The sequence below is a fragment of the Mus pahari genome, chromosome 5 (assembly GCF_900095145.1).
Source record: "Mus pahari chromosome 5, PAHARI_EIJ_v1.1, whole genome shotgun sequence".
NCBI lineage: Eukaryota > Metazoa > Chordata > Mammalia > Rodentia > Muridae > Mus > Mus pahari.
In genome coordinates this window covers 53,043,125-53,057,807 of record NC_034594.1, presented here as the reverse complement: position 1 = coordinate 53,057,807, position 14,683 = coordinate 53,043,125, and the positions used below count along the sequence as shown (strand labels likewise).

Genomic DNA, 14,683 nt, shown 5'->3' with positions numbered 1-14,683 from the left:
CAGAGGAATATGTCCACACAGTGAGTCTTAGAACAAAGAGACTTGACAAGAAATAAATACCTGGTTGTATTTTTTTTAACTTTCCATAAAAATTGTTGCTCTAAAATAATTAAAATTGCTCTGGTGATGCAGCTCAGTTTCTAGACTTGTTTTTAGCACAATTGAAGCCCTGATGTGCCCCTTGGAATCACATAAGCCAGATACGGTGGTGCATGTCTATAATCTTAGTACTTAGGAAGTAGATAGGCCATCCTCCTCTAAACTTAGCAAGTTTGATGTTGTCCTGGAATTTATATGTGATCCTGTCTCAAATATGTTTTCCTTTAAGTCAAAGATTTAACTGTCTCACGTTTTATTCTTACAGGCCTCTTCAAAAAGAGGAAGTTTAGAAACTAAAGATGAAATTCCATTTCGAAAAATTCTTGGCAGTCCTGGTAGAGGACCAATTAAGACTGTAACCGGAAGTGGAATGGCTGTTACTCGGACTATTCCTTCTATGACACTGACATCAACACCTCTTAGATCAGGATTATTAGAAAACCGGTAGGAAAGACTTATTAGTCCTTCAGAACCTGTTTATAAATGTCTTTTGGGATTTTGAGGAATTCAAGGAGAAGAAAGCAGCAAGTATAGAACACATTTTTCATGTGTAATTTCAAGTGTTTGTCATCAGTTTATGTCAGTGACATGCACTGAGCATGCAGACAAACAGCATATTAAGTAGGACGTAAAGAATCAGGCTGTTGTCTTTCTATCTTTGAGCATGTTTTTAATTTTTTTGTCTGAATGTGGGTGGGTATGCATGTATAGATACATGTGCACATTTGTACATGCGTGTGAAATCCACGAGACAGCTTTGGGGAGTCGTTCCTCAGATGCTATCTACCCCTTGTTTTGAGATAGGGCTTGTCTGTGGCTTGGAGCTTAGCAAGTCCCAGGAACTGTTCCAGCGCTGGGGTCATAATCTCACACCCTCAAATCCAGCTTTCATGTGGATCTGTGCTTACATGTGAAGCGCTTTACTACGTCACATTTTCTTCCCAGCCCTGATTTATTGTTTTTAATGGTATAAATTATGACTTTGTAAAAGTAGTCTTTTTAAAAATCTTTTCTCTATAGCACTGAAAAGAGGAAAAGAATGTTATCTGGTTCAGAACTGACTGAAGATTATCCTAAGGAAAATGATTCATCATCGTAAGTTGCTTTAAGAGCCTTTGTGGCACTTGACCAGTGCCACAATTGCTTACATCAATTGCTAAAACTCCTAGTGAGAATTTGCAGCAGCAGTGTTCAATTTGTGATCATTCCTATTATAAAGTGTCTTAGTGATGCAAGAGAGGAGACTTTGTCCAGGGCTCTGGCTCTTCACATTCTATTGCACAGCTCCAATCTGCCTTTTTTTTGGTGCACTGAGAGAAAGTACAGAGCTGAAGAACTTGAAATAAAGAGTTCTTTTGTTCTTTGATTTCTTGTTTATTCTTGTTTTTGAGACAAGGTCTTAGTAAGTGTGTACTGGCCTTGAGCTCATCAGCCTCCTGTGTGCTGAGATTACAAATGGACTATGTCACTATGCCCAGCTCAACAAATATTTTTTGTTGGGCCACTGTTTTGGTTTAGATACGTGTGCACATTTGTACATGTGTGTGAAAGCCACGAGACAACTTTAGGGAGTCATTCCTGTAAAACCAATTTATAATTCTAGGTAGCCATATAAAGGACACATAATCCAGGTATTTTGTTTGCAAGCTTGTAAGCCTAGACTGGGCAGGTTTGGAGCTATTTAAACGTATTCCCCAGCCATAATGTCCCTTGTTACTTGCTGTTTCCTCCTGGCCATATGCTCATGGTCCATCTCCTCTCATGGCAGCCTCCTCCTCCTCTGTGTCCTCTCTTCTCCCTCTACCTGCAATGCCCCCACTCGATCCCGAAAGTCCCACCTCTTCCCTCCACTGCCTAATCATAAGCTCTAGCCTTTTATTGACCAGTTAAATTGGGGAACAAAGTTTACATAGCATCACTTGGTGTATGTTAGGATCTACTTGATGTCAGAAGCAACCACATCTTGAGAACCAGTATTTAGCATTAGAATACAAGCAGCATCAAACTAACCCATTACATTTTCCCCCTTTTTGCCTAAATAAAAAGGCTCTTATAATAATAAACAACATATAGTAGGAACAATTATGAAACAATTATGAAAACTATTAGATAGTAGTTACATTCATAATGTCTAATGCATTTATATTTGGCAACTTAAAGTATTCTATCATTTATCCTATCTCTGTGAGTTCAGCAACTAAATCATTTTCTATCCTAACCTATATTACCATCCTAAAAACATCTTCTTAGACCTAGAACATCTTAAATCCTAAACAACTTAAGCTTATACTAAGACTATGACTGTCTAGTCATCAACCCCATCAGAGGCCTGAGAAGTATGCAGGAAGCACAGGGATATAGCTTCCAAAAATTACAGAAATTACAGAGACAACTGCCTACATAGTCACCAATATTCTCTAAAATATTGGAGCATCATCGTCAGCCTTCTGGCCCAGAATATATGACAGACCTTTTGTGAAGCAGGAATTATGAGGGACTGCCTTACCCTGCCTTGAGAGTTGACTTCCCTGCACCTGTTTGTCCTTTCTAGACAGCATTCTGTCTGCAGATGAAGTTAGGGCATTTTTGCCCAGTGGCTAATGTGCCACATATGAAGCCCTCTCCAGATGGAGGTCCTTCAATGTTCATCATCATCTTTCAAGTCAAATGGGTTGCTTCCAGGATATGACATAAAAACATCTTTAAATGCCATATTTTGTAAGTCTCTGTGGCTTTTGAAGACCATATATCTATTCTTAGTGAATCTGAACAAGCAAATGTTGCCTTTCTTCAGCTACCTATTATCTCTTCAGCCCAGGATTTTGGTAAAATCATTTGCAACCAAGTGACAAATTGTTTTTCATAAGAATGGGCTCAGTCAGGCTGGCGAGATGGCTCAGTGGGTAAGAGCACTGACTGCTCTTCCTGAAGGTCCTGAGTTCAAATCCCAGCAACCACATGGTGGCTCACAACCATCTGTAATGAGATCTGACACCCTCTTCTGGTGTGTCTGAAGACAGCTACAGTATACTTACATATAATAAATAAATAAATCTTTTTTTTAAAAAAAAAAAAAAGAATGGGCTCAGTCAAATTCAGCATCAGTTAGGATACAACACCAGTAGCAATAGTTGAATTTTGACAAGGGTAAGTCCATACTATAGATTTTTATCTCTGTTACTATAGCTGTTTTAATAGATCTCTGGCAGAAAAATTATAATAGCAAAGGACAAAGGTTGACTGAATTGCCAGACAAGTTACCCTGCTGTTCGTAAGGTGATTTCAGGCATTTCTCTGGTAAAAATTAGCATATGAAACTGTATTTTTTATACACACTTCTCCATATATTTCCGCTGTATGTCATTTCTTCCTAATCTTTTAGCACCTAATCATCCATCTAAATCCTTTCCTGCCAGCTAGTAAGTAGTCCGTGTCTCTTTCTGTGCACACAGTGAGTGGTAAGATATGTTCCCTAGAAGTCCTCATGTTTGTCTTTCAACACAGTCCTTTCCTCTAGTTGTAGTTGATTTTCATTTTGTACTAGTGTTAGGTATAGTATCACTCTTTCCATCATTCATAGGAAGTCATCAGCTCAGTCTCCATATGTTTAATTCCAGGTATGGTAGGTTGCTGGTGTGCCCCTTTGACCTTAGAACTTTATAGTGGGATAACACCAGTTCTTGATGCCTCTGGTAACATAGTCCCTTAATGACTAGTAATCACATATTCATTCTCTTGGAGGGCCTCATAGTCTGAAGAGAGTAACATATCTTACCTCACAGATAACTTAGAATTTTTTGTTGCAGATAGGATGGTGTTGCTCTAAAATCCTAAGGTACCTGCTTCATTCCGCTGGGCCAGTGACTCCACACAATGGTCTTAGCTGAGCTTGCCATCTTCTCTCTTGAACAGATCAATACTCATAGTAGCAGCAAGTCGGTATTGTAGTCCACATGGCTACATTTTACCTTACTATCCCTTGTAGCAGTAACCTATTACAGAAATGTTGTTCCTAAAAAGTATTGTTGCCCAGGCCTAGTGGTACATACTAGTGGTTAATTCACTCATCCAAGAAGCAGAGCCAGGTGGATCTCTGTGTCCAAGGCCAGCCTAGTCTACATAGAGAGTTGTGGGACAGCGGGGCTATGGGGAGAGCCTGTTTCAAAACACAAACAAACCAACAACAAAATTGTTGCTTATAAATTATAGTCACTTCAGCTTATTTAAACTTGGCTTAACCAGTTTCATGTAGATCCTTTGATATTTCCCATGAATTTGTGGTCAGTAAGTGGCTTGGGAAGCTTTGAATAGCCTTACTCATGGCTGACCCTGGACTTGATATCAATTAAACCATGTGTCTTCCACCATCTAAAAAGAAAGCCTATAACAATATAGTAGTGGCAGGAGTCAAAGGAATTAAAAATCTGAAAGACATTTTTGGGCTTAGGGTCAGAACTCATAAACACTTCTGTTTTGTTCTTTCAGAAAAAGAAAATTAATTACAGGGCCAAGCTCATTAAAGGATGGAGAGAAGGAGGCACAAGGGTCTTATGTAGCCCAGGTTGTCTTTGAACTCCTGACCTTCTTGGCTCCACCTCCTGAGTGCAAGGATTAGTATATTTCTTAATGACAGGTTGTAGGGTGAAGATGTGAAACAGAGGACACAAAAATGGAGTCAGGGAATATGGGCAGAGCAACAGCATTGTGTGCTACAAGCTTAATTTATGATGGTTTTCCTAAATTAGCAATTTCAATCAAAACTTGGAGATTTTATTTATGTAGACATTCTGCCTTCAGGTACTTGGAAATAATAAGGAGGGATTGAGGTTTAAAATTCCAAACTTTGTGCTTGGTGTGATTGTGTATGCCTTTGTTTGTTTTGTTTTTCAAGACAGGGTTTCTCTATGTGTAGCTATAGCTTTCCTGGAACTTGCTTCATATGCCAGGCTGGCCTCAAACTCACAGAGATCCACCTGCCTCTGCCTCCTGCAGGCTGGAATTAAAGACACCCATCATAAGCTGGGTGTGGAGGTTTATGCCTTTAATCCCAGCACTTGAGGCAAAAGCAGGTGGATCTGTGAGTTTGAGGACAGCCTGGTCTATAGAACTAGTTCTGGGACATCCAGGGTTATATAGAAAGGCCCTATCTCAAAGAAGAAAGTCTTAACTTTGTATTCATGCACTTAAACTTATTAAACACTACCAGTTGAAATGTTTATATTTTCTAAATAGCATTTCAAATTATATGTGACATGAACATTTTGGAGTTTATTTTTTAAAACCACAAAGCATCAATACTGGGTAGTATCAGGTAAATAGTTTTAAATTTTATTACTTTGTGTGTGCATATGTCTTAATGTAGAGATCACAGAACCACTTGAAGAAGTTGGTTTTCTACCTTCACTCTGGGATCCTGGGATCCTACTTAGATTATTAGGCTTTTCTGGCAAGCCTTTTACTTAGTGAGTTGTCTGGCCAGCCTCCTGATCTTGCTTTTAGCCAAGAAAAATCTGTGTCATCTTGCTGTCTTTAATTATGTAAAAATATTCCTTTATTTTTGCTTAATTTGCTAGAGTCATAGTTTATATTCGTTCTTGTCTTAATGAAAGGCTATCTTCATAATTCTTAATTCACTGAGAATTAAGAATATCTTTTTACAGTCCCTATATTGATTTCAAATTGTTAACTGTAGGAACAACAAAGCTATGTCAGAACCTTCAAGAAAATATTTAACCAGCAGTAGAGAAAAGCAGCTGAGTTTGAAACAGGCAGAAGAAAATAGAACATCAGGTAAGTTTTCTTCTTTAATTATGGCCTCTTTTTTTTTTTTTTTTGTTTATATGATAGACTATTAAACTAGCACATGCCTTGTACGTTGTTCAGGAATAGTGTTATTAGTCAGTACCTTGTACTAGTAATTGACAAGAGTATTTTAAAGAAGACTGACAAGATGGCTCATTGAGTTAGAATACTTTCCACTAAGCCTGAAGGCCTGAATTTGATCTCAGTGACCCACATGGTGGAAGGAGAAAACTGACTCTGGAAAGTTATCCTCTGACTTCCATGTGTGCTATGTTACATGCTTACAAGCACACATACATACACTGGATATAAATAAATAATGACTGTTATCCAGTCATGATGTTAGACACCTATAATCTCAGCACTCAGAAGGTAGAATCAGGGGAACCAGGAGTTCACAGGCTAGCATCAGCTACATGAAACTGTCTCTCAAAAAACAGCTTTAAGTGGCATAGTAACTCATACCTTTAGTTCCAGCACTGCTCTCCCCGCCGTCCCCACCCACCCCCCAAAAATCCAGATTTTACTTTCTTTTTCCTCTATTTCAGTGTGTAGAATTTTAGTGTTAGAGTACCAGGACCATAGACTAAATCAGAGACTTATAATTAAATTAAAGCTCATCAGTGTTGCTCCTTATCATTGGGATTCCTGCAGGAAGAAGTATAATCAGTAAAAGCCTTATTTCTGAAATACTAATACTTAAACCATATTAATAGCACTTGTTTGTTTTAAGTGATTATAGCCAACCAGCAGTTAGCAAACATGAATAGTAAATACATAAGCCATCTCATTAGTATACAAATTGCTGTTATCTTTTTTGTTGTTATTGTTGTTGTTGTTTGGTTTTTCGAGACAGGGTTTCTGTTTGTAGCCTTGACTGTCCTGGAACTGACTCTGTAGACCAGGCTGGCCTTGAACTCAGAAATCGTCCTGCCTCTGCCTCCTGAGTGCTGGGATTAAAGGCGTGGCCCACCACACCTTGCTGCTGTTATCTTAAATAAATGATAAAATTATATGTATGTTAAAGAATAGTTTTTAAAATAAACTTACTTATAACTTTCTATTAGTAATTGTTTGAGTTATTTACCTATGGTCCAGAGGAATTGCTGAAGCAAATGAGAGAATCTTAAGAACTTCTGACTGGCTGGCCAGTGGTGGCGCAGTCATTTAATCCCAGCAGTCAGGAGACAGAGACAGGTAGATCTTTCTGAGTTCTAGGACAGCCAGGGCTACACAGAGAAACCCTGTCTGGAAAAAAGGCAAAACAAAAAAAGAACTTCTGCTATATAAGACACAAAAAGCTATCTGTAGAAACCAGTCAGTGGGCCACACACAGAAGACACAGAGCAGGAGGGCACCTCTTCAGAATGAGGGCTGTTGGCAGGAATAGTGAGAGAGTGAGAGCAAGGAAGTGGGAGTCAGATGACTTCATTATATGCATGCATGAAACACTCAAGAAAAAGGGGGAAAGGGAGTGCAAGCTAGAAAAGGACCTACCTTGAACAGCTTTCAGGCAGAGAACACTGCTTTGCTCTTGTAACTTTCTTCACAGTATTGATCTTTTAGATGGGCATGTATTAAGAGTAGAGTTAAATATGAGTTGTGTGATCTTATTAGAGGTTCTTGGGTGGTTAAATCAGGCATTAAGTGTTCTTTCATGTATTGTGTAGGGCTTTTACCTCTGCAGTCATCCTCATTCTATGGGAGCAGAGCTGGATCAAAGGACTACTCTTCTGGTGGCACTAACCTGGACAGGTATGCGTTAGTTACACAATGTTGAGTGTAGAATCTGAAGGGCTCTCCTCTTCAGAATCTTGAGTGATGAAATGGGCAGTTCTCTATACTCTCAGCTAATGCCCTAGTTTAAGCACAGCAGAGTCAGTTCTGATAACATCATGACACTTAGATGGAAAATGCTCAAGAAATACTTTAGTTTTATCTGTTTTGAAATGTGTTCAACAATAATAAATGGAGATCTGAAAAGGCTTATACTGATGCTACTCATGTTGACTGACATTTATAAGAGTCTTGACCACTGCATTTTCCGTCCCCTCAAGCATGGTCGTGTTAAAGTCTCTGGGAGCATTTTGAACTGCCTTTGTCTCCTATGAAGTAATTAAGTTTACCTCTAAAAATTAACACATTTTTTCCTTTATAAAAAGCTAAAGCTTCATGCATTTCTTTCATCAGAAACATTTTTCAAAAATTTAATTTTCAGCCAGCTTGACAGAGTGTGCCTGTAACCCCCGGAGGCACAGAGGAAATACAAGTACCACAAATTGAGAGCTGATCTGGTCTACAAAGTGAGTTACAGGCCAGCTCGACTCTCCAAGGTGGTTATGGGGTCTGCAGAGACCCCTCAGTGGTTAAGAACACTCACTACTCTTACAGAAGGCCCATATTCAATTTCCAGGACCCACATGGTGGCCCATGGCCATCTACAACTTCAGTTTCAGAAAAACTGACACCCTCTTCCAAAGTTCCAAGCATGTACACAGTGTGTATGTGTGTCTGTATGTGTATTTGTCAGTGTGTTTGTGTAGGCATCCCAGAACATGATTTCTAGAAAAGCCAAATATAAGTCAGGGCGAAACATCCTTATAAAGTTTCCTGGGGTTGAAATGATTAATGTTCTCTTCCTAGTATTCCTTGAGTAGAGAGCAAGGATACAAACCAGGCCTTCCAGTGGTATCTGGTTACTTGAGTTGGATGAAGAATTATGAGGGCTAGTAAGATGGCTTGATGGGTAAGGTCACTTTTCCCAAGCCCTACAACCTTAATTTGATCCCCAGGACCTACCTGATGAAAAGAGAACTGACTCCTACAGATTGTCTTTTGACAACCCCCCCCCCACACACACACACACAAACAGGCTATACATGTACTCATACTCACAGATAAATGTTATTTTTAAAAATGAATTAAGAACTGTAATGTGTAAGTATTATTTTTAAAAAATAACTGTAATATAAAATCCTCTGCAAAAATAAAGGGCCAGAGGAAGAATAGTAACCATTCGGCAAGAAGACAGTGTCATAGAGTACAGAACAGTACATGTAACTGCAACTAAGAGACTTAGTTTGGGAATTCTCTGTCACAGTAGTACTCTGGGAAAAAAAGAATAAAGTCAAGGAAATTATCAGAGAAATAATTTCAGATGAAAATGCTGAAACTCGTCCTGTTGAAAAGCTACAACAAATGCCAAACAACAAATAGTATTTTAAAGATCCAGATGGGAGCCAGGTGTGGTGGCACAAACCTTAAAATCCAGCACTTGAGCGGCAGAGGCAGGTGGGCTCTGCGTTCAAAGTCAGCCTGGTGTAACAAGCACGTTTCAGGACAGCGAGGACTACACAAAGAAACCCTATCCCAAAAGCAACCAAACCAAACAAAAAGTCCCACATGAGTTTAACAAGAAAGCAGATTGACATTTACAGCAAGAGAAAATAGAGTTAGATGTTAGGAATAGAGTAAATTATAATCCAGGGATCTAGACAAAGAATGTTATATTCGACCAGTGTGATGGTACACATTTGCAGTCTGAGTGCCCTGTATACAGAGGCAGACCAATTTCAGTGAGTTTAAGGCCAGCCTGGTCTACATAAAAAGGCCAGGCAGGGATGCATAGTGAGACCCTGGGGGAAAAAACTTAATTATATAGGCCATTTAGAGAAACACAGTTATAGAAATGGTGTTCAACCTCAAGTGAAGTTAGGAATGCAAGACAAAATAGCAGCAAAGTCATGAGCTGCCTACTGGTAAAGGTTAGTACTTGTAATAATAAATAATAGAAGTGTGAGGAGACAGAAATTTACCATTAAAGGAAATAAAAATTGCTTTAACCTTTTTGGAAAACAATCAAAATATATAGGAGAATTTTAAATACCCCTAATATTTCTGCCTCCAAGCACAAACTTTTAATATCTTTCTTAAAACATTAAGTATTTTCTCTGATGTGATTTGAAGTAGTGAAGAAGATATACTGACTGAATTTGTCCAAAACTAGATGACATGGAAAAGAACTGAAAAGGGAAACTAGTTTTTTGCAAGCCATTGGATTGGGTCATGTGGTTTATTGGGCGATAACGGAAACATCCTCAGCTTTCTGTTTTGTTTTTGTCTTTAGTGACAGTTACTGAATGAATATAAGGCAAGTGCACAAAGCTCGTGTCTCGAGTTTTCTGTATGAACTTACTAACTTAGGATTTTTCTCGTCAGTGCCCACTGTTACTAATGTTCCCCTTACGGTTGAGACTGTTTTCCCTTAGACATTGATTTCTCTGACTCTGCTAGAGGGAAAGGGTAGTATGAAACTTTTATTTTCCTTTTTTTTTAGGTGTAATGTTTCAAGCCAGACTCCTTCTGCCAAAAGAAGCCTGGGGTTTCTTCCTCAGCCAACCCCTCTGTCTGTTAAAAAACTGAGGTGTAACCAGGATTACGCGGGCTGGAACAAACCTAGAGTGCCCCTTTCCTCCCATCAACAGCAGCTGCAGGGGTTGGTGAACTTTCTTTCTTGTAAAGTGATTCAATTGAGTTAGTCTCCATTTGTTGTGGATATCAGTATAAGAAAAGATTCATATTATAGTTCTAAACTACTTAGAAATTAGGTCACTTATCAAAGATTTACCATGGCTATAAACATTAAGTCCATGATCTAGTCTCCAGTTTTCAGACCTTGAAATGTGTGTTTCTATCTATCTGTCATCTCTGTAATATCTTTTTGGTTTTTTTGAGAAAGGGTTTCTCTGTATAGCCTTGGCTGTCCTGGAACTCACTCTGTAGGCCAAGCTGGCCTCGAACTCAGAAATCCGCCTGCCTCTGCCTCCCGAGTGCTGGGATTAAAGGCGTGCGCCACCATGCCCAGCTAACAACATTCTTTTAATTGGTTTACTCATCCCATTTTTAGACCTTCTTCTCTCTTTCTCTCTATATTGATCTTTGTTTCCTTTTCCTGTCACCACCTCTTATGTACTTGAAAGTTCTGGTCTATGCTACTCTGTTGACAGCCTCATGAGTTACCAGGCTCCTCCATGTTTCTTTCATTCCTGCATAATGTCTATACCTATCTCTAAAAATAAATCTTCCTCTTTTCAGAACTCTTAAGAATTGCAGGGCTGGTGAGATGGCTCAGTGGGTAAGAGCACCCGACTGCTCTTCTGAAGGTCCTGAGTTCAAATCCCAGCAACCACATGGTGGCTCATAACCATCCGTAACAAGGTCTGACGCCCTCTTCTGGAGTGTCTGAAGACAGCTACAGTGTACTTACATATAATAAATAAATAAATCTTTAAAAAAAAAAAAATTGCAGCATTTTAGGTACTACCCCAAGACTCCTTCCTAATGGAAAAGAAACTAAAAAATTGGAGGCTAGAGGATAGTTAGGATAATACCTAATTCTACTTTACAAATCTTCCAAAACAGGTGCATATGCACACACACACACACAAGTGCAAAGAAGCCTCTACCTCATCTACTAGGAGACAGATGTTTAATACATATCTAAGTGTACAAGCAAACCCATTTCCTACAGTTCTCCTGGTTTCCATTGCTTAAACCTGTGGATGCTCAGAGTTGGGACAAAAGGCCTAAGAAATTATATGAAAACTAATGTGTGAGAGTGATGAAGCACTCGAAAGCACTTCCAGAAAGTCCAAGGACCAAGCGAAGGCTTGTGCTAAAGTGAAAGGAGAAAGCAAACATGCTTGTTTCTCTTCCTCCCTCCCACTGTCACCACCTCTGTGGTCCTACCTTCAAGACTTTACCTTACAAAAGTAACTAAAGAGAGTTTAGAATCCTGTCCACAAACAAAATTGGAATACAAGAAAGAAGGCTAAGCCGGGCAGTGGTGCCACACACCTTTAATCCCAGCACTTGGGAGGCAGAGGCAGGCGGATCTCTGAGTTGGAGGCCAGCCTGGTCTACAGAGTGAGTTCCAGGATAGCCAGGGCTACACAGAGAAAAAAGCCCTGTCTCGAAAAACCAAAATTGTTGTTGTTGTTGTTGTTGTTGTTATTATTATTATTATTATTACTATTATTATTTAAACAGAAAAGTGAGAAATACTAATTTAAATATGTCAGCTGATGAAGATTCAAAAGCAACTGTGAACTTAAGTGAAGTAGTGGTTTATTGTCAGTAAACTTAAACTATAATTAAGCATTCTTGAATAAGTCTTTAGATTGGTGTTGGAGGGTGTTTGTTTTGGGTTTTTTGAGACAGTGTTTTCTGTGTAGCCTTGCCTGTCCTAGAACACACTCTGTAGACCAGGCTGGCCTTGGAACTCAGAAATCCACCTTCCTTTGCCTCCAAAGTGCTGCGGTCAAAGGCATGAACCACCACTGTCCTTTAAAAATATTACAAAAGGTGTAATGAGCCGAGGATTTAAATTATAGTAAAAATCAAAGACCATATCTCATTCATAAACTATAGCTATGTAGGCAGATCAGTAGATAGAAGAAAAAGTCCTAATTGTTGAAATAAAGAAGCACTTTTAAAATAGCCATTATAAAAGATATAGTCTTTTTTTTTTTTTTTTTCTTTTTTCTTTTGGTTTTTCGAGACAGGGTTTCTCTGGACAGCCAGTCATTTTTAAATATGTACAAGAATAAATTCTTAAAGAATCAGAGGAACCTGTTATAAAATTTTCAAGCCTAGGCTAAAGAGATGGCTCAACCATTATGAGCACTTTCTGCTCTTTCAGAGAACCTGAGTTCAGTTCCCAGCCCTCTTACAACTACCTGTAACTCCAGCTTCAGAGAATCCAGTGGCTTCCAAAGGAGTGCCTGCACTCCCCACGTACACATAACCAAACACAGACACACATATGTGTGATTAAAAATAAAATTCAAGATCTTTAAACTCTCAGGTACCAGAAATTTCTTTATAACTTACATGTAGGCAAAGGCTGTGTAAATTTGGTTCAAAATCAAGGTTCAATAAAAGATTAATAAATTTGTGTAATACTAAATTTTTCATAGGCACAAAAAAAGTCATTGATATATTGGAAATAAAATCTTAATACATATAAATAAAGGGATGTTTTTTTATTATACAAAGAATATAAATTGAATGGGGAAGGCGGTAATAACATAAAATAGTAGAAACTGACTGATTTTAAGTTTGTTGTAACGTTATATTACACAGTTGTTAAAGCAGTTTCTCCATATCAGCAGTAGCAACAACTAGTAACTTGTTAGAAATGCATATTTCCCTGTACTCCATGATTTCCATACTGAATCAGAAACAAATCTTAACTGTATGTAGTTTAACAAGCCCTACAGGTAGTTCTGATGCAAAATGGAGAAACCTTTATGCACGCTGAACATAACTTCAAATACTTCTTTCCTTTCCAGATTCTCCAACTTGGGAAATACATGCTATATGAATGCTATCTTACAATCTCTGTTTTCACTCCAGTCATTTGCAAATGATTTGCTTAAACAAAGTATCCCATGGAAGAAAATTCCACTCAATGCACTTATCAGGTAATGTTATATGTTTACTGAATAACTTTATTGATTTTTTTTTTTAATAGTAGGATTTGGAGCAGTTACATTTTTTATGTGTTATTGATAGTGATATGCCACTGAATGTTTTTAAAATATGCTAATCTTGTCTCTTATCAGACGCTTTGCAAACCTCCTTATTAAAAAAGATATTTCTAATTCAGAGACCAAAAAAGAACTACTTAAGAAGGTTAAAAATGCTATTTCAGCTACTGCAGAGAGATTCTCTGGCTATGTCCAAAATGTGAGTATTTAATTTTAAATGGTTTAGATATACAAAATTGGAATTTGCTTTTTTTTTTCCTAAGCATTTAAAATATATTTCTGAACAAAATGGGCAACTTGGTCGTTGGAATTAGCTTTTGACTTAGTTTTTAAATTGTTACTTGTGTAAGGTGGTCACCTTGAATGGTAAAACCTAAGGAATTACAGTAACTTTCAATATGTTTCTTCTAATGCATTTTATTCTTTTTGGTTGGTTGTTGGTTTGGTTGGTTTTTGAAACAGTATCTCATGTAACCCAGGCCAGTTTTAAGCATGATAAGATATATATATTTATAGCCAAAAATAACTGAAATGCAGGTCCTCTTGTCTCCACCTTCCCAATTGTTGGGAGAGTTGGTGCTGGGGTTTGAACCCTTGGAGACAAACATGCTGGGCAACTGCTCTTCTACTGAGCTAACTTCCAACACTCTTCACTTATGTTTATTCAAAAGATATAAGTATTCCAAATCCTTATCAGAATAAGACTGGCCTTATTCAGGTACCTTTCGACTTCTAGGTGTTTTATGAATCAAGGTTGTATAAGTCACATTTTAATAAGCTTTCCTGACAAGAAATGCTTTGCTCTAATGGCACACACTATCATTTTCTTAGGATGCTCATGAATTTTTAAGTCAGTGCTTAGATCAGCTAAAGGAGGATATGGAAAAACTGAATAAAACTTGGAAGACAGAACCTGTCCTTGGAGAAGAAAATTTACCAGATACATCAGCTACCAAAGTGTTCACCTGCCCTGTTATTACAAACTTGGAGTTTGAAGTTCAGCACTCCATTATCTGTAAAGCGTAAGTAATCTCTCAGAAACTCTTCCCCCTCTTCCTTTATGGCAAGTGACTAAAATTTCCTTGTCACATACCAAAACTTATTTTCCTTTCTTTCCCATAGGGAAAATACAAACCTATAAATTCTACCGAAACTTTTTTTTTTCCAGGCTTTCATTCTTTGGGGTTGGATTTTGAAAGAATCTTAATTGTGTAACCCAAGTTGGTCTAGAA

General features: G+C 38.2%; 1 protein-coding gene across 3 annotated transcripts in view; it reads left to right on the top strand.

The window, feature by feature from the left end:
- Positions 1 to 14,683, top strand: part of Usp37 (ubiquitin specific peptidase 37) — a 70,219-nt gene that overhangs the window by 19,803 nt on the left and 35,733 nt on the right. For all 3 annotated transcript variants that reach the window (XM_029538471.1, XM_021197652.2, XM_029538470.1), the window contains exons 6-13: positions 365 to 543; positions 1,120 to 1,194; positions 5,792 to 5,889; positions 7,572 to 7,656; positions 10,238 to 10,396; positions 13,254 to 13,385; positions 13,527 to 13,650; positions 14,283 to 14,473. In XM_029538471.1, the coding sequence (XP_029394331.1) occupies positions 365 to 543; positions 1,120 to 1,194; positions 5,792 to 5,889; positions 7,572 to 7,656; positions 10,238 to 10,396; positions 13,254 to 13,385; positions 13,527 to 13,650; positions 14,283 to 14,473 (1,043 nt within the window). The remainder of the gene's footprint in view (positions 1 to 364; positions 544 to 1,119; positions 1,195 to 5,791; positions 5,890 to 7,571; positions 7,657 to 10,237; positions 10,397 to 13,253; positions 13,386 to 13,526; positions 13,651 to 14,282; positions 14,474 to 14,683) is intronic.